General features: G+C 42.2%; 2 protein-coding genes across 6 annotated transcripts in view; one reads left to right on the forward strand and one right to left on the reverse strand.

Moving 5' to 3' along the window:
• BACH1 (BTB domain and CNC homolog 1) overlaps window positions 1-23674 on the reverse strand; it is a 506041-nt gene that overhangs the window by 99665 nt on the left and 382702 nt on the right. The window lies entirely within an intron of this gene.
• Window positions 1-23674, forward strand: part of TIAM1 (TIAM Rac1 associated GEF 1) — a 126690-nt gene that overhangs the window by 82432 nt on the left and 20584 nt on the right. For 4 of the 5 annotated variants that reach the window (XM_065741791.1, XM_065741790.1, XM_065741793.1 and 1 more), the window contains exons 11-14: window positions 837-918; window positions 5697-5783; window positions 9242-9466; window positions 19840-19943. In XM_065741791.1, the coding sequence (XP_065597863.1) occupies window positions 837-918; window positions 5697-5783; window positions 9242-9466; window positions 19840-19943 (498 nt within the window). The other variant, XM_065741795.1, reaches the window with a different exon arrangement.

Genomic DNA, 23674 nt, shown 5'->3' on the forward strand with positions numbered 1-23674 from the left:
GGCTGACTCCCAGAGATGTTGGTTCAAGAGCCTCTAAATTCCTGGAAAAATGGAATTTCCCTACCAGGGCTGCTGTGACAGGCCCCAGTACCACCTCATTTGTTAGGAGCTGAGCTGCAGGGCCGGGATATGAGAGTAAGTAGCATGAAGCAAAAGATTTAAAAGCATAATTCCTGTTACTGACAGTATAAGCAGAGTACAGGGCTGCAGCTGGGGGGCTGCTCAGCTCCTGAAAGGCAGAGTGAAGAGTGTGCTTGAACGCCTGAGTTGCTGCCCAGAGGTGTGAATTGGTGCTGCTCTCCCAGGAAGGATGTTAATGATGTTTTCAAAGACTTGGGTAGAAATAAACATAAACGTGTGAAAGGTGAGAAAGGAACTGCATTTCGAATCCGATCATCTTCCAACAATTGAGAAATGTTTTTAAGAAGGAAAATCCCTACTTAGAATTTTAGTGCTCTAAAATAATTGAATTCCTGCAATGTCTTAATGTAAATAATATACATGCTTAACATTGAATGATAACTTCCCATTAAATACAGAAGGAGGAATGGAAGTTCTTTTTCTCGTGTACTCAAAATTGTACTAATGGACTGAAATAGATGTATGGTTACTTTTATGTTGGCAGTAGCAAAGTACTACTCATTCCTCTTTAGTTTCTAACAGTCAAGCATAGCAACAAAACTAATGTGTTTTGTACACGTGGGGAAAAACTGTCTGATAAGTAATGACCACAGTCTATTTCTCCCTCCTCCTGAGAAAGGAATCTGTTCTATATGATTACAGTTAATGTGTTCACCCTCAGTAACTTACTTTTGTGTATCGTTTTTTCTTCTCAGCTCTACAAAGAAATAGAAATCTGTCAGAAAATTACACAGCATATTCAGATAGAAAAGTCTGATACGTCCTCTGATATTTATGGTAAGTTTCTTTCCTTTTGTTTTTATCTTCCTAACAAGCCACTTCTAGTGTGTGTACTTGCCATTGATTGACACACCTGAGAGGCCTGTTGAGCAAAATAACAAGAGCACATTTGATTCCTGTGCCATCTACAGAAAGCTCACTCCCCTTCCCTGAGGCAGAGTTGTTTTACGTGTAACACACTGGATGTGCATTTCTTTGCTGGTGCTCAATCTGTAGGATATGCAGCTCTTTGATGAGAGCTACGGTGGCATTTGGAATGAGTGTTTTCTTATTTTGATAGTTCCTCAAAGCACCACATACGGAAGTTGTGGGACTGAATGCTGGTGGGAAGCAGTGTCCTTCGCTGGTTATCACATTTACAAGAATGTCTGCATTGTGGTGTTCCCAGGGACCCTGCCATGGAACTGAGGTTTGGGAAAGGGGTGCCAACACAGACTGATGGTGGGCTCTCCCCCTCCTCAGACCTCCTTCTACCCCTGACTATGGCAGGGACAGAGCCAGGAGCATCACTGTAGGTGGGAGGCCTCTATGACTCTGTGGCTGGGCAGCTGGAGCAGGAGAGGCTCCTTGGCCCCATTTCCTGCCTCCTGTAGGTCTACAAGGTGGGTCCCTGTCTTGCCCTGTTGTTCCTAGACTGGGAGAGCCTGGCCCAATGCATGCCAAGTTCTCCAGGAGCTCCCATGAACTCCTGGACTAGGGTCCAACATGTCATATAGGTCTGGATGTAAAGGGGAGGAAGTTCTCCCTGTGTAGCTTCAGCAAAATTCCCAATCTTTATGTGGGAGCAGTCATATTATCTCTTCAGTATTTGAAGTTGCAGACCTCCAGCCTGGCAAGTTTGGCCTTTGGTCTAGCAATTACAGTTATGTGGTGTTTTTAAACATTATTTGTGCAACCTACCCTCTGGGAAGCCAATCTGCATCTTTTTACTGTTTCTCTAAATATTGTGTTTTAATGACTAGAATAATTCCAAATCCCTGAACTGCTTATTATACAGCTGCAGGCCTTCTGAATATTGAACTCTGCTACAAAGCAATGATGCTGACTGTGGTTTGAATACTGAAGGCCTGAGAAAGAAATATTGAACTAGCAGAGCAATGGCCCCAGGTTCAGTACTCATGCTGTGGCTGAAAGCACTGCAGGGACTAGGGATGTTGTGGCATTTCCTGCTTTCCTTTCCCTTTTGCTTTGCTTTACTTTTCTTTGCTTTTTTTCTGTGATAGATGGGAAAGACAATGAAATGTGGTCATGTGAACGGCAGTCAGCTGCATGAGACAGAGGTTGTGCCTGCTCAGCAGCTCTAACCCTGCAGAGAGCAAATGTTGAGTGTAACCCCCAAGAAACCTGACTTTGATCTAGTTAAAAGAAAATGGAAAAACTTGCTTTGACTTTAAATGGTAGCAGGATTTCTTGTAGTCTGCATGTGTCTCCGAAACAGTATGATATAGTTACTCAGTGACAAGCGTGTACTGAAATACTTGCATGCAGGGGAGCAGAGGAGGATGAAATAGCGGTGTTGGCCCTGTCTTGGTGGTGGGGTGGGCTGTGGTTCATTCTTCAATCCTTTCCAGTGCTGTGTTGTTAAGTACATGAGAGTTTTCAGCTGTTTTAGTCTCTGTATGGAATTAGTATTGTATATACACATTTTTACAAACCAGAAAGAAAACTAAAAGCACATTCATGAGCTATGTCAATGCAAAGATCAGAGATCTATAGCTGCAGCATAGATTCTTTATAACAGGATTGTTTAAGGGTTCTTTCTGTTGCTTTTGTTTTGAAAGAAGTCTAAATCAATAACACGGCTGTAATGTCTCCAAGCATCTCTGCTTAGGTCTTTCTGTGAGAAGGTTTACATCTCACGCTGGCTCTCAGGCAGCTGGGCAACACAAGAAGATCAGCCCCTGTTCACCAAGTGCTGAGAACAAGATCAGGAGCCAGAGCCACAGCTGAACATCTACGGTGCTGAGGGACTTCTCATTCTGTTGATGTTTTTTTTTCTTTTCTGTGAAGCTTCATTCAACCCTTCTCATACTTCTTGCAAATTTTTAGAACAAATGTCCAAATCCCCTGTGCCTTGATTCCTCCAGAAGAACTGGAAAAGTCTTCATGAAAAGAAAACGAATGAGATTATGAAAATAATTAGTGACATTACCTGTTGCTGTTCCTAGTATTCCAGCTATTTAAATAATAATGTTTGTAAATCACCTTGAATTTTCAAGATACTTCACAAGCAGCTGTTGCTTAATCCTTACAATATGGACTTAGAGCTGTTATCTCCACTTAACAGACATAACATCAAAGGTGGGGAGGGGAAGTGCTTTCTCAAAGGGTGCAATTGGACTGGCCAATCCAGCTCACTAGCCTAGCAGAAAGGTAAAATAATAAGTGAACAGCTGTATGCTGGCTTTACAAGCTGTTTACAGCCAGGTAAGAGATCCTGGTGCCAGCAAGGTGGCAGAGGTGCTTCTGCAGGCATTAGCAGGCTTTTGGAGCAACTTTGTCCTCATCTCTGAGCAAACCTTGAGTTCAAGTGACATCAAGAGGATATAGCACAGCATCTCCATACATATCCTTGTGTAGCGACTGTCTGTCCCTGGGGGTAGGGTTTTTTTGTGGAGGCAGATTTGTTCTGCAGTTGTGCTTTTTTGGCATGACTGTGTGAACTCTTCAATGCTGACTTTTGTTCTCCTGTCGTCAAAACTTTTTGATGAAGAATCAGCTCTGTCAGGGTCACCACCCATCTCTTAACATCTGTTTCAGGGTCTGTGGGCAGTTTGATAGTAACCTTCATGAGTGATGCCAGCTCATGCAATCACTGTCACTTCCATCCACTCCTGCCCTTCCTCTCCTGCAGTGCTGGTACAAGTGTGGAGCACCTGGAAAGTTAATCCAGACAAAAGCTGCACATTTGTACCATGTCCATATACAAATAACATATGCAAGCATTTATGTGTGTGTATATATATATACGTACAGTTGGTTGAGGTATTTCTCATCCAGATGTGTTCCCTGCTCTGCTATCCTGCATGGCTGTGAAAGCACTGGCAGCAGCACTGCAGAGGGACAAGAGTGCTCCTTCAAATTGTTTACCAGATCCGGCCACTGAATCTTTTGGCTCTGTGGCAACAGAGCTCTGTTTATCCATACCTGGAGTATGGTCACACACCCTGTCTGCGGAGGGGGTCATTCTGAGGCTGCTGGTGGCCCATCTCTTATCTCTTAAAGCTGATGACAGCATGTGTAAGGCTCCTTACATACATTCTGCCAGTAATTATTGCTCTGGCTGAATTAAAATGCAACTACATAAGCACATAGCCCTGACAGATTGGAGGAGGAAGCTGTTTTCTCATGGAAAAGAAGGGAGCTTTGGACAGGCTGGATATCATCTCCCAGTTAGCTACAACAAGAACATGAGATGCATTTCAGCTTTGTTTTAAAACTGTGTGGTAGTTGGAGTGAATGCTGTACGGCAAAACAGCATTTCAGTTGCAAAATGGTGATTGTTTTAATAACTGATCATTTGTGCTGACTCAAACTGCAGTCTTGGGTATACTCCACCATGCTTGTGGTTTGGGTTTTTTCAGGTAGGTTTCGCAGTGATGACAATTAATAGCTACTATTTTTCTTTTTACATCTGCTCTTTTGTTTAGTTAAGAGTTTCTCTCTGCCAAAGCTAGCGTGTTGAGTGAGCTTTACAAAGTTTGTTTTATTCAGGCTGAAGAACTCAGTAAGCCACAAAGGGCCATATGCTGCTAGCTTCCAGGCTGACACATTCTTCCCCCTCCTTTTCTCTTTAGATGATACATAGAAAAGAAATGACTTCTCATACAAAACCATTAACTTGAAGGCAGTGCTAAAGTCAGAATGGGCTCCCAGCACATCTGCTTCCTCTTGGCTGGTGGCTCCATGTCAGACAAGCACCTCCCCCCCTAGAGATTTGCAAATGTTTTTCTTGTTGGAAAAAGATAGAGCAAATGGTTGCCTATACCCGTTTAGGGAGCAGTGAAGTTTCAGAATGGCAAATGTTCTCCTTTAGATAACTCAACAGTAAATAAGCAAGACCTGTTTAACTAAACACATTGTATTTACTTTACACGTTTTTATCTTACACAACGTCAAACACAAATGGCAAGAAAATCTCTACAACAAAATTTAACAGTACCATTTGCACTGTTAAGACTTTGTCAGTACCTCCATGATAAGGTTGTTCTGTGGGTCTCTAGAGCAGTTATGAAATGTGTGCTGAAACTTGGCAAGTAACAGATCGTGCCAGGGGAAACTGAGAAAAGAATGGGGGAGAGGGAAAGGCAACATTTCCGCGCACTTCAAAAAGTAGAAGTTGACTCCAGCAGGCGTTGTAGTACATTGTATGAGTTAAGGATGGCATGTCAGTCATAACTGTCAGCTTCCTGGCTTTTGTTGGTTTGGTTCGCAAACAACAACTCTCTTCAGCTTTTGTCTGCAAACAGCGAACTTCTTTAAATGACCTTTGAGAAGAGAACTTGAAGTGTGTTCCAACATTTTGCAGCTGTGGTATACTTAAATAAAACTGTAAATGATTTATGTATAAACCCAGAAATTCTTTTTTTTTTTTCCTAAGAACACTTTTTCACTTTTCAGCATTTGTAAAGGTTTAAGGAAAGGAAGAAATGAAAAGTTCATGACCACTTTGTCAAGAACAGGCACAGCACAGCCTTCTGTGTAGTGCATGTAGTTGTGAGGAAATTCTGGAGTTGCTTGGTGCTTTCTAACCACCTGACTGGGTATCTCCCTAGGTTTCTCTCTGTCCTCTGTGGAGGAAGAAGGAATTCGTCGTCTGTATGTGAATGGTGTCAAAGAAACAGGCCTAGCTTTCAAGAAAGGTAAAAGACATTTTAATTTACAATTGCTGTTGTTTGATTAATCCTGTAGACCGCGAGATTGTTGGGATGGGAGTTCTACAAAATCAAACCAAACTCCGGATCCCGTTCCGAAAGAGACTATGCTCTTTTGGCAAAGAACTTGTGGTACTGGGTGCTTGGTTGTTCTGCCTTTGAGGTCAGCTACGCTGTATAGTCAACCTCTTCTAATTTTGAGTTAACTATGTATGTAGGGGGGTTCTTTGCAGCTAGAAAGAGGAGCAAGGGCCCTCAAGTCAGTCACTGCAAAATTTACAGGTACAGTAGAAGCTATCCTTTTACCCTCTGTGGCTGGGGTTGCTGCCTCTATTTTTGTGCCCAGCCTTTTCAGAAAGTATAAAAGCAACAGAGAGCTGCAGACAGAACTAGGCTGTCAGGCTCATCTCAGCACAGAGCAGGAAGCGTAGAATTGCTTGAGTTGGAAGGGACCTTTAAAAGCTGTGTGGTCCAACTCCCCTGCAATGAACAGGGACACCTAGAGCTCGATCCGGTTGCTCAGAGCTTCATCCAGCCTGACCTTGAGTGTCTCCAGAGACGGGCATCCACCACTTCTCTGGGCAGCCTGTGCCAGTGGTTCACCACCATGATTCCGCCATGCTTTACCCAAGCTGAAGTCAACCCTGACACCATTATGCCCTTGCTGCTTTTTCCAGTTCATTGTTGTCTCCAATGTGCTGGCACTGGTGCTCCTACAGTCACAGGTGAGGCTTGTTGAGGAGATAGGCAAATTTAAAATACTAATATGGGGAACAAGAAGAGTAGAAAGATGCTCACCTAATTGTAGCCCATTAGTACACTGAGCCCTCGAGAACAGCTTCCGAGTTTTCTTGCAGAGTGGTTTTGTGGTAGTTCAGAGCTTACTCAACAGCTTGCAATTGCTGAAAGCAATGGGAGTTCTCCCTCAAACTGGAGCTGATGTCTTCAGCTAACTGTCTTGCTAGAAAACTGCTGTGTCAGAAGCATTTGACTGGTTTTCTGATCCACTAGCAAATGTGTTTGGCTTGCATTGCAGTGAAGCAAGTGGCAGAGGGGTTGGACTGAAGCTGGGAGGGACTTGGGGGGAGCAGTTTTGGCTGCAGAGAGCCTGGAGTTTTGCTCAGTTGTAGCCTCTAACTTCACTTGAAGAAAACTGCCTGGGGGGGTATGGAGGCTTCTGCATGTCAATAAAAATTAGGAAGGCCGTTTTTCTCTGTCCTGTCCCTCTTCACCCCACCTCAGCCCCACATAGTGGATGGTAATTCCTTGGTGGACAGGATGGGGATTCTGCCAAAAGCCCTGAACAAATGCTTGAGGTCAGCTCTCTTCCAGCCTGCACAAGGGGAGTAAACCTCCGTGGACTTCCCGTGGAGAACAAAGAGAAAATGAGGAGGAGGCTGGGGGTGCAGCAACAGGGCTTTCTTGTTTTGCCTTCAGGAAATGTTTGAATGGCACTTTAAATGAGTGCATGGATACACACTGCCTCCTGTGGGACTGATGTGCTAAAACATGCTTTCAGTGATACATTGCTCTTCATAGTAGATATAAAAAGCCACTTCTTTATTGACAGTACTTGGCAGGATATTATAAGATACACGTAGTTTGCAGAGCGAAAAGCTCTCTCTTCCTCCCATTATTTACATTTACGCTTGCATTTGACTGCACTTCCTATAAAAAATTTAACCAGAAGAGTTATAGTATTTTCCTTTCAATCTTTTTTCCAAATGGAAAACTCTTATATTTTATTTTCTCCTTATTTTTTTTATGTTTTTTTTCTCCTGTTGGTATGCATAAGCTGGGCCATTGTTGGAATTTGAGATATTTGATTGTACTGAGCTGTACATCATGCTTCATCCCAAATGATTCAAATCAAGAATTACAAGGAATAAATGAAGCCCCAGATGTGATGTTTATGGTTACAGGCATATTAATGTGCTACTATTATGAGATAGCATCACTAAGTAGAATAAATGAAATAATGCAAAATGCTTGACTTGCTTTGTTTTGTCCTCATTTCAAATACGATTTTACGGTCCATTTACTTTGAAGCTATTCTATCTATTTCATCTTATTCTTTCTGAAACTGTGCTCTGTGCTACAGTTTCTGGGCACAATTACATGCATTTGAGAGAGATTTTGATTGTCTTGCAGAAGGCTGAAGCCCTTTAGCCTCCTCCCTTCCACCACGTTTCTTTCTCAGATGAAGATAGGTAGTCTTTCCAGGAGAATAGTTGCAACTTGCAGCTCAGGCTCATCGAGTTAGAACTCTCATTGTGGCTTAAGGGTGAACATGGAACCTGCAAGGGTAGGTTTGGGTAAGTCATCTGCAAGGAGCAACTCTTTTGACCTGGTAAATTCCAGCTTTCCCCCCTGTAAGTGCAAGAATGGTGAATGGGATGACACAGAGGTCCCCTCAGTGACCATTGCAGAGTACACTTTTCCATTCTCTCTGTGGCAGATGCCTGGAGGGGAATGCTGTCATCACCTTCAGTGATGAGTGCAGTCCTGACGACTGACCTAAAGGCTGACTGACCCTGGAAGTTATTTGGGTTTAAACCCTGGCCCAGCCCACTGTTGTCATTTGGAGAGCAGGCCAAGGAGAAGGTCAGGTCTCCTGTTGGATCCCAGAGGGCTGCAAGTTGTTTGGCACATTTCTGCATCACTCCGAGGCCGGCGGGAGTCAGCTGCCTCCTCTGCAGATCCCCATTTCCCTTGAGTGCTGGGGCTATAAGTATCTCCTAAAATTAGATTGAAAAGAACATGGCTAACTTAACAAGTGCTAAAATCTATCTTTGTGGAAGATCTTTATGTTGAGATGTTATTTAGACAGGAACAGAAAGAAAGCTGTCTGAAGTTCTATACAGGTTGAGTTCAAAATATTCTATGTTCTCAAAGGTGCATCAGTAGGTGACCACTTTGTATAAAAGCATGCACTTATACAGAAGATCAAAAGCAAAAACCCATTCCAGCAACACAGCTGGTGTAGCAGTTCTGGGAGATGAGCTAGGCTGCTTGTTGAGGGCCCCTGCTCCCCAGAGCAGAGGGACAGACCCAACTCACATCACTTCACTTGGCCCAGTCCTTCCTCTGTCCTGTGTGTAGAGCCTCAGAGATGTTCCTCTATCCTTTAACATACATTCATGTATGAGGAGTATGTTTAGTACAATGGTTTGATGCACAGCAGCTGTCCTCTTGCAGAGTGATGTGAAAAAGACAGGATATGTTCTTGTTGTTCTTCCTGGGCATTACGTGCTTATGAATACTGGAATATCAGACTAACAACAGATCTCAGTAAAGTCCACCCGATTTCAATATCGTTTACAGTCATACATGTATATTTAATGTCTAGACATAGCACTGTCTGGCACTTTATACTCAGCTGAGCTCCTTGATGTCTGTGAGTAGTGACACTGTGCAAGTCTTACCTGTTCCTTTTCATGTTTCAGGCCTGAAAGCTGGTGATGAAATTGTGGAGATTAACAAGAAAGCTGCTGAAGATCTGGACTCAGCTTTGCTGAAAGATGTCCTCATTCAGCCTTCACTGTGTCTTACTGTGCGTACCTATCCTGAAATAGAGGAAGGGCAAAAATTAATGCAGCCACCACCACGTCGCTTGGAAAACCCATCTGACTTGAGTGACAGCACACTGTTGTTTGCTGGAAGCAACCAAGGTATTGGATTTAATGTAGGAATTACAATGAGGAGGATTGATGTTCCCAGTATGCTGTTGCAGTCCCATTGATCGCTGTCTATAACTTCTGTGATGAAAGTGAGAAGAATTACAGTCTCAGTGCACTGGGTAGATAATAAATGAGATCTGGAAGCTGTAAGGTATAATCTGCAGTAGCAGTGAAGGACTGTGTACACAGTTAGGCTGTGAAATATGTCATCCCTGCATGCGTGTCCCATCATCTAGCTGTGCCTCCAGCCTGTCACACACCTGACTGCTCATTTACTGCTGCACAGGAGGTATCTTTACCTCTGGATTTGCCTTCAGATATATGCACAGCAGGGTAGGAAGAGAGAATATGCATTCAGCCTCTCAGGGATCAGCCATGAGCCCCGTGTATTTGATGAGACACATGAATAACTCACAGGGACATTTCAAAACCCCTTGTGGTAGAGCTTGGTGCTAGAGCCAAATGTGCACCACAGCACTCTGGGGTGGGAAGGGGCACACCTGCCCTCCCACTGTGCTGCTCAGAGTACTGAACTGAATGGCCGACAATTAGCCTCTAGCAGATGTAAACTGTTTGCTAGTAGTTTGGCTTCCTAAATTAGATGAGGACAAACAGAAGTGGCTATTGGAGAGCAGGACCACACCTTGGGCAGTTACTAGCCATTGTGGATGTAAGACAGCAATGCTGAGAATGTGTTCCTGAATGTCCCCGCTACTTAAAAGATAAGAGGATATTGCATATGCCTGTGTGTATTAAGTACTTCTTTTTTTTTAAATCTTTTAAAAATTGGGAAAAAATGTGTGGAACAGCCAAAAATAAATAGTTTGGGGGTAACCCAGTCTATGCAGAGCTGAGGCAAATTTTGTCTTCCAGTCAGAAGTAAATGGTTTCTGAATATGTCAAAGTATTTAGTATTTGCTCCAGAGTAAAGGTTTCATAAATGTCAAAATAATTGTTCTGACATCTGTGAAATGGTTTTGTTTTGGGCGTCTGGAGCAGGAGGGGCTGTTCCTGCATTCTACTGGTACTCAGGTCAGCCTTCAACCTTCCCCTAGGATGTGTCTCCCTGATTGTTGTAGTCACCCAGTGCAGGGATTTCTTTGGTGGGTGTGGGTGCATGCCAGGGCTGACCCAGAAGCTGTGTGAATGCATTAGCATGATGCTGAGCAGGAATAAACAAGCCACAGTGAGAGCTTGTTTGCTTAGACCCGGGACCAAACTGACTCATCTCTGCCTGCAAAGTATCGGGTGGATGCAGCCTGCTGCTCATCATTTCTGGGTGCTGTTCTGTTCTGCTCAAAGTATTTACTGAAAGTGATCTTGCAAAAAATTTGCTTGTTCTGATAACAGGAACACATGGGGAGGATGGTGAAAAGTAGACCCCCGAGTGTGACTTTTGAGAGTGTGCGATATTCATAGCACATGGAAGAGCACAAACAAGAAGGCTTAACATCAGCTTTTTGCAAGTACCTCTAAAGATATGGATAAAAGCAGCTTCATGTAAGATGTGGGATAAATCCCCTGAGGCAGTTAAAAATAAACCATTTCAGAAGGTCTGTCTTCCTTTTTAATTTTCACTAAACTTTTTCAAGTTAGGGTATTATGCTGAAAAATCAACTCTTAAGCTCATGTTGTATTACTAGCTGGCCACCAGATGTCCCCATTTCCTACATAACACCACTTCTTCGTGGCCCATCCTTCTGCTTTTGCCTGCACCTTTCCAGTGAAAGCCTTGCTGACTGCACTTACCCCTTGGAGTTCTGCCCTGGGTGCAAAGAAATGGAAGCTGAGTCTTTCGCATTTATGCAGCGTGGTGATTTCTAAGCCAGAGGTGTAACACTTTGTAACACAGGGCCTCAATAGTGATCTCCTTAAGCAGCTTCCCTGCCACTCTCTGTGCTCTGCATCATTTTTTTATTATTATTTAGGTTACGGAGGGGTCCTTTTTCTTTCTGAGAGTCAGACAGTGTGTGATTTGCCAACTGGCATTTTCATATTGCCCAGTAATAAAACTGTGGGCACCATATGGAATGAAGATATGGGACATGGCTGATGAACACATCTCAGCGAAACCAGACCACCTGCCTCTGCTGCTTTGTAAATGCCACTTCCTTTGTGCTGCATTCAGTTTAAGTACTCCCTGTGCTCTTTCCTAAGTTCTTCCCAAGTGAGGTTTTTTGTCTTTATCTTGGTGGTGTGGAAGGCCTCCTTCTTTTCCAGGTCCTGCAGTAAGTGTTTAAACTCCTTGGTACGCCAAATGCCTTTGTCTTCGAAATCTCTCCAGGGCTGAGGCATAGCTTCAGGGCTTCCTTCTCCATTCATGTGTCTCTTGATACAGATATTGGGCACTGGAACAAGCTCCCTAGGGCAGTGGTTACGGCACTGTGATGTTGGTGTTTAAGAAGCATATGGACAATGCTTTCAGACATACGGTCTGATTTTTGGGTGCTGCTTTGTGGAGCCTGGAGTTGGACTCAGTGATCTTTATGGATACCTTCCAACTCAAGATGTTCTATGATTTTATGATTACTTTTGTTGTGCTGAAGGAACTTCCTTTGGTTTTATTTTCACGTGACAGGTGCCAAAGAAGCTAGAGCTCTCTTGACATTTACTTCCCTTCAAAATACAGCACATGTTAAGGTGGGAGTCACCTTCATCCATCCTCAGAGTGGGAGGAATGCTTGTTTAACCAAAAGAAGCAGAAAAATAGTTCATCAGCAGATGTGCAGGTGTTTTTGGCAGTTTCTGAAAGTGCTGTAATTGCCAAATGAAGTATGCCTCCGAAAAACAACATTAAGACAGCGTTTAAAGCTAAACAACACCAGTGCTTTAATTTGGAGTGACTTACCCTGGGAGGGGAGTGAAAGCAACAATCTGCATCCAGCTTTGCGATTTGGAGGCAGGTGTTTTGATCTTCTCCATCAATTTTTCTCTAGTTAGGTTTTAATAGAACACAGTGTTTTACTGAAGCCTTTATTCTTCTGGCTCAACGCTTTTTCAGGTTTTTTTTCTTCTTCTTTTTTTTTAGCCTAAAAGTGAATTCATTTGAAATTTTAAAAAAGAGATCCATGCTTTGATTTGGGGTATTGTTGCTGCACCTTAGATTTTAGGTCTCTGTTCTACAGCTTCTTGCAGAAAGCATTCAAGTATGAAATACCCACTGACCTGTTTATTTGTATCCTTGTTGATTGTTGGCAGTTTGGCTGGCTAGGCAAATCAGCTCCATTATTCTAAGCCTTATTTACAGCATGCTAATTTTTCCTTCAGTCCTAAACTAGTATTACCTCTGTTTCAGCAGGGGAGTGAAGTATTACTGAGCCAGCATGCTAGCAAGTATAAATCACCTGTAAGCCCCATCTATTTCATAGAAACTCACAGTTTAGTTGTCTGATCTTGCTGATGTCCTGTCATTATTGTCTTCTCTGCTGCAATTCTTCATCTCATGCGAAGTCAGCAAAGGGCAGAGCTTTGTTGGAGGCATGACATATAATATGTTTTCAGTAGGAAAGACTGTGTTACAAGTTTGTTCTTTTTTTTTAAGGAAACTTTGCTAGTGCCTTCTAGGAGCAAAGCCTGCATGTGTTTCAAGGAGTTGGCCTTGATGAAGTGCCTGCATATGTGTTTATTAAATGCACTGTGACTTACGGCTGCTTTGTTACCTAAAACTGCCTTCTATGTACAGAGGTTGGGGCTGGAGCCTGCAAATCAGCTCTGTGGCAGCTGTTACTTCATTGTGCTGTCTTAACGGGCTATTCTTTGGATGACCTTGGATTTTACACCTCTAATGGATGTAAAAATATCATCATGAATATGATGTATACTTTCCCCCAGGAATTTGCTTTGTGTCAGGCTTGCAGAGCCACAGGTTTTTTTCCATTTGTCTATTAATATTTTTCCTGTCTGTCAATCTTGTCTGCTGATGCTACCTGTGTAAGTCCAATGAAGGAGTGGTAGCTCTGATTCTGTTTGGAGCCCCACAGCATGTTTTCCTTATTACCTAAAGTGATTGTTGAGAGCTCTCTCCCATTCCTATGAGAGGAATGGGAATCTCAATCTAGAGATTGAGAGTTTGGAAGCTGGAAAGGCGGGGTCATATCTCTGCCAAATCAGTAAAGCATAAAGGAGATATTTTGTTATTACAGGGACTTTGGAATATGGGAAGGGAGTGGGATGTATTTGTCTGTATATGTGTTCTCCTCACTATTAACTATGTTGTATTTTTTTTTTAATCTGAAGTGGACTTTCTGAGGTTTAAGCTTTGTTTACTTTAGTATTACTGTATTTGTAGATGAGGACACAAAGATGATCAGAGGGCTGGAACGCCTCTCCTATGAAGAAGGAGCTGAGCTTGTTCAGTCTGAAGAGAAGTCTGCAGGGAGACCTCACTGCAACCTTTCAGTACTTGAGGGGAACTTATAGAGCAGGAGGGAGGAGGACTTTTTACATGGGCAAATAGTGATAGAACAGAGAGGAATGGCTGTAAACTAAAAGAGAGGAGTTTTAGGTTAAGATTTTAGGAAGAAATCCTTTCCTCAGAGGGCAGTGATGCGTTGGCACAGCTGCCCAGAGAAGCTGTGGTGGAACTCAATCCCTGGAGGAACTCAAGGCCAGGTTGGATGGGGCCCTGGGCAGCCTGAGCTGGTGGGGGGCAGCCCTGCCCACAGCAGTGGGTTGAAGCTGTGTGATCTTTGAGGTCCCTTCCAACCCAGGCTGTTCTGTGATTTTATGATTCTATAACACTGGAGACCTCTAGCATGAGTGGCAACTCCACAGGGATGACAGAGAGCCAAATCATTGTGCAGAATGTAACTGATAGATATGTATATGCCCCTGTTTTGAATGAGTATATCAGTCTTCTAGATATAAGGCAGCTAGGCATTTTTAAGGAATTTGTCATTCAGAAAGCAGGAGAACTTGAGGCTCTAGTTAACACTCTGAAGAAAATGGCATAAAAATAAAACAAACTTAGAATGCTGTCAGAATTGCTATTGTTTTTCATCCCATCCTTGTGTTTCCACAGTTCCCCTTAGGCTAAGTAATTTTGATTTCAGAATAAGCTAAAACAAACAGTAACCTTAATTTCTTAGAGGGTATTTTCTTGAGACAACAACTACTTTTGCATCCCTTGTAACGTGTTCAAAAAACACTATTAGCATTCAATACTTACTTCAATTCCAGAGGTATTTACTTCAGCAGTGAGAGAAGTCCTGAGAGAAGTCCTTCCTTATAATCAAGCAGAAATGTACAGAACTGCTGTCAAAAGGTCTGCTCCAAAGCTTATGGAGGTTGCCCCAGTCAGAACTATGTTTAGAGGAGTTGTTCCTTCCTGGCTCTTGAAAAGTCTGCCTGAGCTGCTGTTAAAATAAGCATTGTGGCTGTTAGCACATCAGTTTTTGAATTGCAGCTTTGGGTTTTAAGGTCTTACTATGTTAGCTGCTGTAAGCAAACCTCCTTCATCACTGGCAGGTTTGTAATTTTAATATTCTTACTGTGTTGTCACTCCCTCTGCTGGCTCTGTGAACCATAGGCTGGGTGTATATTATATTATTATATTATATTATTGCATTAGCTCTGGTTTCCAGGATCTCTGAGCATATTCATTTCTATGAATGTTCCTGTTTATTAGAAACAGGCAATGAAAGCAAGTGTTTCAGCAGGCAGCTGAACTGGGGAGGGTATAAACCAACTGGTGAAAAGAAGGTTTCATTTAATCTGAATTTTCCCTAGGAGTGATAGAACTGTATAACAGCATAGATTTTTTGATGCTTGAGCAATCTAGTTGAAATTGAATGGGAAGCAATAGAGTTCTGGCAAAAGGAAGGGAGATTTGTGGGGCTTGCTCTGTAGCTCTCCAGAAAAGACAGGATTTTCTAGTTGCTCCCTTGAGTTCTTTGGTCACTATAACTGAGATAACTGCAATGCAGTTTTACTGATCTTTGGAGAGGTTATCAACTCTATAGAACTTTCCTGGACAGATCATCCTGATGTAGAAAATGTTTCTTTCTATTATGTTTCAGTATTTCAAAGCTAAACATGATTTTTTTAAATAAGAAAAATACCTCATATCTACCTGTTTAATTGCGGGTCTGTGAGTGACATTTTGTCTCAATTAAAACCCAAATCTGAGAGAGATCTCTAGCAGTTTGTTTTAGAGCTCTTCCATGTAATTACAGATTCTTTTCTGGAGAATCCCCTGTTTCTTTTTAAGGAAGTTGCTGTTGAACTGTGTAAATTAGTCATATTCCTTTCAAGGCAAAAATCAAACATGAGCTGTGTGTGTCATGCATGCCATTTTTTCTACATGGAGGAATTCAGTTCCATACTTGAGTGTTAGGGGAAGGGCATGGCAAAGCTGGAAGAGATGCTTATGAAGGTATACCCTTGCTCACTAATTGACTTCCTTTTTGGCTTCTAATTCCCCTTTGATCAAAGGGGATCATTTGTGCCTTGTGCTTTGTGCATGCTAGCACCTCAGTTTTATCCCCTGAACATAGAAATGAGTTCCCTTTGTGGTGCAGTCTCAGATGGGGACCTGGTTCAGCCCTGAACTAGAGCCAGATCTGCTTTCCTGGGTGACCTCCCAGTGACTGCTGTTTCCTAGTTGCCTTCCCAGTGATTTAGCCATAGGACATTGGATGTGCAGCAGTCACTTGTGTTCGCTGCAGGGAACAGCTGAGGCCCCTGGGTGTGCTGAGCACAGAGCAGAGGAGCTGAGGGGAGGCCTGATGGCGGCTGCAGCTCTCACAGGGAGCGGAGGGGCAGCGCTGAGCTCTGCTCTCTGGTCCCAAGGGAATGGCATGTACTAAATCCAGTGTTGCCAATTCCATACCTTTGGGAATAGAGCATCAAGATGAACCATGAATCATGAACACGGAGGGTTTTTTGATTTCTTTGTTGCTCTCTGTAACTCAGAAGGTCAGAAAGATGACACTTCGCAGCTTTGCGCTGCTGTTGACAAAGCTTGGCTAGGAATATTTTATTTCCATTGCATTAAATAAAGATCATTAATCATCTGGCTCCAAGAACTAGGTTTTAAGAGCGGTACCAGGTACTGAAGAATTCTCATTAATATCTCAGGTGATAGCAGCCCTGCAAATGGGAAACAGCAGCCATGGGCTGTCATTGCACTTACGTTTACGTGATTCCTCAGGCATTTAAGTCCCAGCACCTCTGCCCTGGAGATAAAAGACTTCCTTTTATTTTGTTAATTCAAGACATAAATAGAAGTTATGAGTCATAATGTCACGGATATTACATTGCCAAGGCAACCTGTGTGCTCTTGTGACCTTCATCTGTGCTTATGGCACATGGATTTGACCCCTTTTCCAGCTGCTTCTTGGATTTCCCTTTCTAATTCATTATTGTCAAGAGAAGCCCACATGTTTTTGTCCCTGACAGACAGTTGTTGTCAGGCAGCATTCAGGTGCTACAGGAGGAAGCGATCACATTGTCCTTTGAGCTCTTTGCAGAGCTAAATAAAAGTTTACAAAGCAAAAATAGAATGATGTAATGAACCTAGCAGAAATGGGACAGTAAGTGGAAGGTATTAATTAGAAGGCTGTTGCAAGAATCTGCAGCTGTATTGAACTGATTGCCTGTTTTTAATAACTGGCAGATGCTGGCAGATGCCTACTAAAGTTGACACTGGCTGTGGCAGCTTAAGATGTTAGAAATACCCTAAGCATATCCACTGTGTGACTGCTCATTAAGACGTAAGTGAAAGACTGCTTTCTACTGGGTGGAAGTGTTTACATTGCAGGAAACAGATTAAGTGTTCTAATACACAGGAAAGGAAGAAGTGATAGCTTGAAAGCAAAACTCTAAACCCCCAAGCAAACATTATTTGCCTTGGCGTGGGGGTAAGAGACCGCTATAGGATGTGTTTCGTACAACTTACAATGGAAAATTAATGGCAGTGAACACAGACTGCCCAAAACAAATTATGACACACAGCACATTTTATTCTTTAATGGATAGTATAAGGGTTTTACGATTTTCTTACTCATTAATGGACACCAAAAAGCTGATAGTCTAAGTTCCTGAAACTGTGAGCAAGTCTCAGAAAACCAGCTTCTTACAGACAGAACACTTCCCCGAATAGATTTTATTTTGCCAAACATCTCCTACAAGCACATCTTTTTGAAAGGTAAAGCATGTCTTTTTAAAGCTCAACTGTGAACAGTATTTTATGTTCTTTTCATTTTATTTAATGTCTAGTTTAGATCCATCCCAGTATACAGATATTTTCTGAATTTTTATCCAGATTTTGGAATTCCATTTTTTCCAGGTTATTTCCTGATCCATTAAAGTGGAAGTCTTGTACAAATATACACTTGATTTTTTTTAATGGTTGACCTGCAAAAATAGAATCTGAAAGTTGAGTACTGAAGAACTCAGACCTGGATCTCAGTCTTGATGCAGAGAGCCTTATCTAGGATGCATTCTTGAGCCAACATTATGTGCAAACATAAAAACTGTGAAAGAAGAGCAATGGCTTTTCCCCTGTGGCAAAAGGGCTGCAGAATTTTATTTTCTAATTCAATAAGGACACGTATTTCTTGGATACCGTTGTTTCTGAATTGTGAGACGTATTTCAGACCAGTACAAATATAAAGAAATATACTAGAATCTGTTAGTCAGTTTCATTTTTGAATCTTTTCAGAAGCTTGCCGTGTTAGCTGAATAAAAAGGCCTTCCACACTGTTCTGGCCTTTTAGGCCAAATCATACTATGTTTAATGGCAGCATATCAGCGTAACAGATGTGTGTTATCATCACTGTGGCCTTTTTACTTACTGTGTTGCTATCTAGCCAGACACTCCTTATGGAGGAATTTATGTGACTTACCTAAATTGAAATGTCTAATTTAAAATACCAAGGAATGTGAGAGTCAGCATGAGGCTAACATAGAAATGATGCTACATCTCATGTGGTAGGTTACTGTTAATCCGTGTAATAAGGCTGTGTTTCAACCTGGGATTGAATAAAAGAGTGGCTGCTGGACCAGTGGGCTCAGGGCTGCTTCTGTTTATAGGGCTGGCAAAACAAAAAAAGCATTATCTTACACAAAAATGTGTTCTATTACAGAAAATCATCAGTTTTTCCCCAAAATGTTTAAATGCTACATGCTAACAACAGCATCTTCCCCAAGAAAGGTGATAGTATAGGCTGTTCAGTCTTGGTTTAGAATGGATTTTTTGTGTTGTTACATCCCCTGAATTTTAATTAGATTTTTCTACATTATGTGAAGAATAAGCATAATGGAATAAAGAGTATAATCCCTGGTGGAATGCTCACTGTCTTATTTGCATGGCAGGATGTGTGCAGGGAGATGTACCTGGAAAACACCCTTCCCAGTCTTACCCCAAGAGTGGCACCACTGAAAAGACTCTTCTCTGTGGGCTTTGAGGGAGGAGGGAGGAATGTTAAAAGGAATTAGCATCTGGATTTAGCTTCTGGGAAGTCTCTGTATGCTGACTTGATGCTCAGCTGAGACATATAGGGAGTTTTTTACTGGAGATCATTCCATCAGTGCTCATTCTAATTTGTGAAGTCTGTTTTTTTCCCATAGAGGCTGGTTTGGGTATAGTAATGCTGCTTCTTGCAGCTGTTTAAATCACAGAGTGAGTTCCTGAAAAAAAAAAAGGGACTTGACATGTTTTGTCTGGGATTAGTTTTGTTCGTTCCTTTGTCACTTGCAGGTAATTCATCATTTATTTACAAAATGTTGCAATGCATTTGTCATCTGTATCACAGAGCAGGAACAGTCTCCAGAAGTGTGTTAAGGATACTGCACTTAATTGTTACCAAGCACTGATACAAATAAAGTGTAGTTTTCAGTTAATGCGGCAGTCTCTTACAACTTCTAATACAGGCTTTCTTTCCTACAAAATTGGTGTTGAAACTCAGAAACACATGTATTGCTGCACTCAACTTTAAATCACTAGGTTCAGCTTGCTCAGGGAAGTGCTGATGAAGGTCTTCTTGGCACTGCCCACCCATTCACATTCCGCAGTTTCTATTTGAAACCAGTGAGGTATAAAGGCAGACAGTTGCTTTCCAGCAAAGGACATAATAATTGCAAGAATTTCAGTGTGGCATTTTAGCCTTATCTCTAAATCAGCTTTTTTAGTTTCCAACTAAATAGCGTGTCTGGCCTGTTTGGTCTTTTCACCTGTGGATGAATGTGGTCCTTGCTGTAGTAATCCTTCAGGTCAATGAGTTCCCCTGGCATAATGTCATTTGGCGTATACTTGCATGCAGGATGGGGCCTGCCTGTCTTCGGGAACCTGCATCTACTGCACACAGCTTGTTGAATTTTTGGACATTATGGTTGGCATTTGACACACATCTCAATTTCATCAGGGCACTCGCTTTGTGGCGACCCGGACAGCTCTGTTGAGACAGCACCAGAGGAGTCAGAAGTGCAAGACTTGGAGTCATCTGATGAGGCTGATAAGATGAGCAAGGTGAGAAGTTTTCGTTTTCTCATGCCTAGGAGAGAAAGCACAGCATGCTCATGGCTGATGTGCTGTCTTCACAGCTACACACGATGAGAACATCTTTCCTGGGAAAACGTTAATCTTACTTTTAAGGTCTTTCTGGATGATACTGAATGTAACAGATTACAGCTTTCATTATGGAACTTTACCATTTCTTGAACAAGACTCATACCCTTTTTCTGGGGGTGGATCATAACTATCTTGTGACAGCACTCCCATGTATTTTTAAAAGATCTGGTTTATCATCTTCTTCACAAGAGCTGAACCAGAAGATCAGGTGGGCTATTATAATTTCTTATTCTTTCTTGATTTCTAGGCATGGGAAGAATGTAAGTTAAACAGCATTTCTTTAAATTAGTAGCATAACGCACGTGCTGGTTTTTAAATGCAAACTAATTATAGCCAATCTACCTTAAATTGAAGCAAAACTCTCCAATTATAGCTAAGAGCTTGTGCAAATGGATTACTAATTGCTGTATATTAGGGGTTGGGTTTCACAGCAGTTGGTAGTTTGCTTTAGGCTGACGTTGGGGAGCTTCACACAACGTTATCTGTGATGATTAGTGTTTTTTGAGGCAGTGAGATTATTTTAAAGGCATTGATTGTTTTGGGGTATTTCATGCATAAGTGTTGGTGATATTTTTTAGCTAATTTTCCACTGAACTCCTGATCTAGTGAGAATGAGATTTTGCTCAGTCTGTACGTATATGCAGGTGATTATTCTTAGCTCTTGTTTTAGCTTGTTACAGAGTCTTAAATTGGTCTTTGCTACTAGCTTGCTGTAGGAAAAGGAAAGACCCTGGCCTCTTGTTTCCTGTTCTCTTATTATATAACTCCAGCCTGTAGTTTTGGCTTTGCTAGCCAGACAGTGGAAGTCAGATAACAGAAAACATTCATATACATGAAATATATGTAGAGCTTACAGGCAGAGAAGCAGGTTATTCTTACGTTTTGCTTCCAGGTTTTACTGCAGAACTTTTTCTTGTAAGTACAGAGAATTTCTTCTCAAGTAAGTGAAGTGCTTAGTGATATTTCTCTATTTTTAACTGTAAGTGTGTGGGAATTTCACGTGCTCTGTGAAGAGTCTCTTCTGTTTAGCACTGAAGCTGTGGAAGAGCGCAGAGCATAGTGCATAGCTACTTAGGGGATAAGTGTTCTTGCTGTGCTTTGTGTAGCTTTTTGTTTCTGAGCTGGGCCAGGCTGTGGGACTCCATTTTGTGTGTTGCTTTCTGGATCTTCAAAGCTTTAATTGCCTGAAGCGAGACGCAGGGATTACACGATTAGCCCTGTGGCTCAGCAGAGTTAGTTAAATTGAGAAATGTGTGTTAGCAGCTCTAATACTAAATATTCATATAATGGAAGAGTAACCTGTGGCTCTAATAAGCCCAAGCTTCCAGTGATAAGTAAATCCATCCTTCTGTAAATGGAATTTTTGCTTCAGTGCATGTTTTCTTTTAAAAATCAGAAATATGTCTTCTGTTGTTTACGTGTTGGAAGTGGGAGGAAGGCTTCTTTACTTCACATTCTCTTTGTCAGTGGACAGACTGGTTGAAATTGTCTTCCATAAAAAAAAGAAGTACATGTGTATACTTACAGTGTGTGATAAACTTGGCAAGCTCATGAATGCTACTGTCCCTGTCCATGAAGAAGTATTCTGTACTACATGGGCTTTCTCTGTGGTTCTTCTCAAACTAAAGCTGCAGAAATCTTCAAATTATTTCCCTAAACCTATGGAGAAATCCAGTAAATGGTGGCAAGGAAGATGTTGCTGCTTTAAATGCTAGTTTGTAAATAGAACAGCCTTGGAGGGGAAGAAAAGAACTAATACCCACAAAAAAAAAAAAAAAAGATAAATCCACGGGAGGGTTTTCCTAATCCTTTTGCTTTCTGTGTGCTTGGAAGAGCTGATCTGTGTGAGATGTGAGGATTCTGCAGTGTGTTTTCCTCCATGAAAAATCAGCACCTGGCTGGTACCATGAGGGTTACAGCAAAGGTGTTTTCCTGTCCGTACGCTGCTGACAGTTCCCATGCTCATAGGATTATGGAGCAGAAGATTAAGCTGGTGTCCTCAGTGCTGTTTTACACAGGTTATTTTTGTACATGGGAACTGAAATGCTGCCCTCCTGCTACTGGAGGGATGTGCTCCTTGTGTCACCTGGCTTCCTCAGGTGGTGGAGTGACAGGGAGACTTTATGATCCTTTATTTACTGTCCATCTTGGCAAAAGCAGGGCAGGAGTGCTCTGATCCATTCACCCCTTGGCAGTAGAGGAAATCCTGTTGAACTGCGCTGGAGCCTCCCCACTGAATGCTAAGTTCCCCATCTTTCAGCACAGATGCAGCATTAGCAACTGAAGATCCTAAAATAGTGCTTGGGTTGTTTTGTGCCTTGTGATAGCACAATTCTCAGACAAGGCTTAATCTTGCAAACATCCACGCTCCATGGTGGTCTGCTGGAGCTTGCAGAGTGCTGCTGAGGAGGAGAGCTGCCGGCTCCTCCAAGGAAATTTCCCAGCTTGCTGGCCAGCAGAGCGATTCTAGTTGGGAGTTAATAATTCATGGAAAAAGGAGAGGAACGCAGCGCTGTGGCTGTCCTTCGTATGATCTTGTAAGCATATAATAGGTTGGCTTTTTATGAAGGTAAGCAGTGTGAAATCCTACCAGAAAAAGTGCTTGGGTCCCTCCTGCCTTACTGTTTGCTTTGCTGTGTATGTGATACGTGGATGAATAGCACAGGAGGTACCTGAATGTGGCTCATCTCCTCCTCTTCCTTCCTTTCAGCTGTCTCTTTCCCTTCTCCCAGCCCGACATGTGTGCACGTGGGTGTGTGTTTGCTCCATACAGGTGTATTTGTTTCGTAATCCACAAAAGCCTCCGACTTGTTGGTGGCAGTGGATTTGGAGGGTCTACCCATAGCTTTAAGTATTCCTACCTTTTCTGAAAATCCTGTTTCTTCTGTATCATACGGACTCAGTAACGTGGAATTTACTTGTTTCCTTATCCTCAAATGAGCTGTTATAAACAAAAGTAAGATGACTGTAAAGCTGTTTCTGATAACTTACCTTGGAAATTGGTTTGTAGTATTTTGAGGCATTTACAATGCAGTGGTGTGGGGTAGCCATTGTTCTCTGAGCTTGCTCCCTATCCAATTTCATGATGCATTCTCTTTCATGAGCGTCCCTTTAAGGGATGCAGCTGACAGTGGCCTGAGTTGTACTCCTTGTTGCTTCTTCCCTGGGGCGAGCTCCTCGCTTTCCCTCTCTCTCAATTTTGTGTGGGAGCCAGTGCTGGAGAGGAGATAGTTGGGAAGGAATAGCAGGGAGAGGAAAGTGTGCTCTCTGCCACCTTTTCAGACTTGTTTTTATCCACTGTGTGAATTGAATTTTCAGGCTTTATATGGAAACTAGGTGATTCTTCTCTATCAGACAGCAGAATACTGAAAATGTTTCAGAGCAGAGTAATTAAGTCTTAAACAGTTACTTGCCTCTGTGGTGACCTATTTTAGCCTTTTAAACACTGTAGAATAAATGAAGGTTTCAAAGAAGGCACTCTGAAAACTTGGTATATGCATTAAGCACTTAATGCTGCAGTTCACCAGCTAAGACACGTGATGTGATACATCACAAGATGAGCCTTTGTCAGTATTTTTTTCCTATAACGATCCTCTGAAATTGATGGGGATGTTTGAAAAACAAAACCA

This window comes from Cyrtonyx montezumae, unplaced genomic scaffold (assembly GCF_038088225.1).
Source record: "Cyrtonyx montezumae isolate F1298 unplaced genomic scaffold, pur_monq_1.0 scaffold_3, whole genome shotgun sequence".
Classification (NCBI taxonomy): Eukaryota; Metazoa; Chordata; class Aves; order Galliformes; family Odontophoridae; genus Cyrtonyx; species Cyrtonyx montezumae.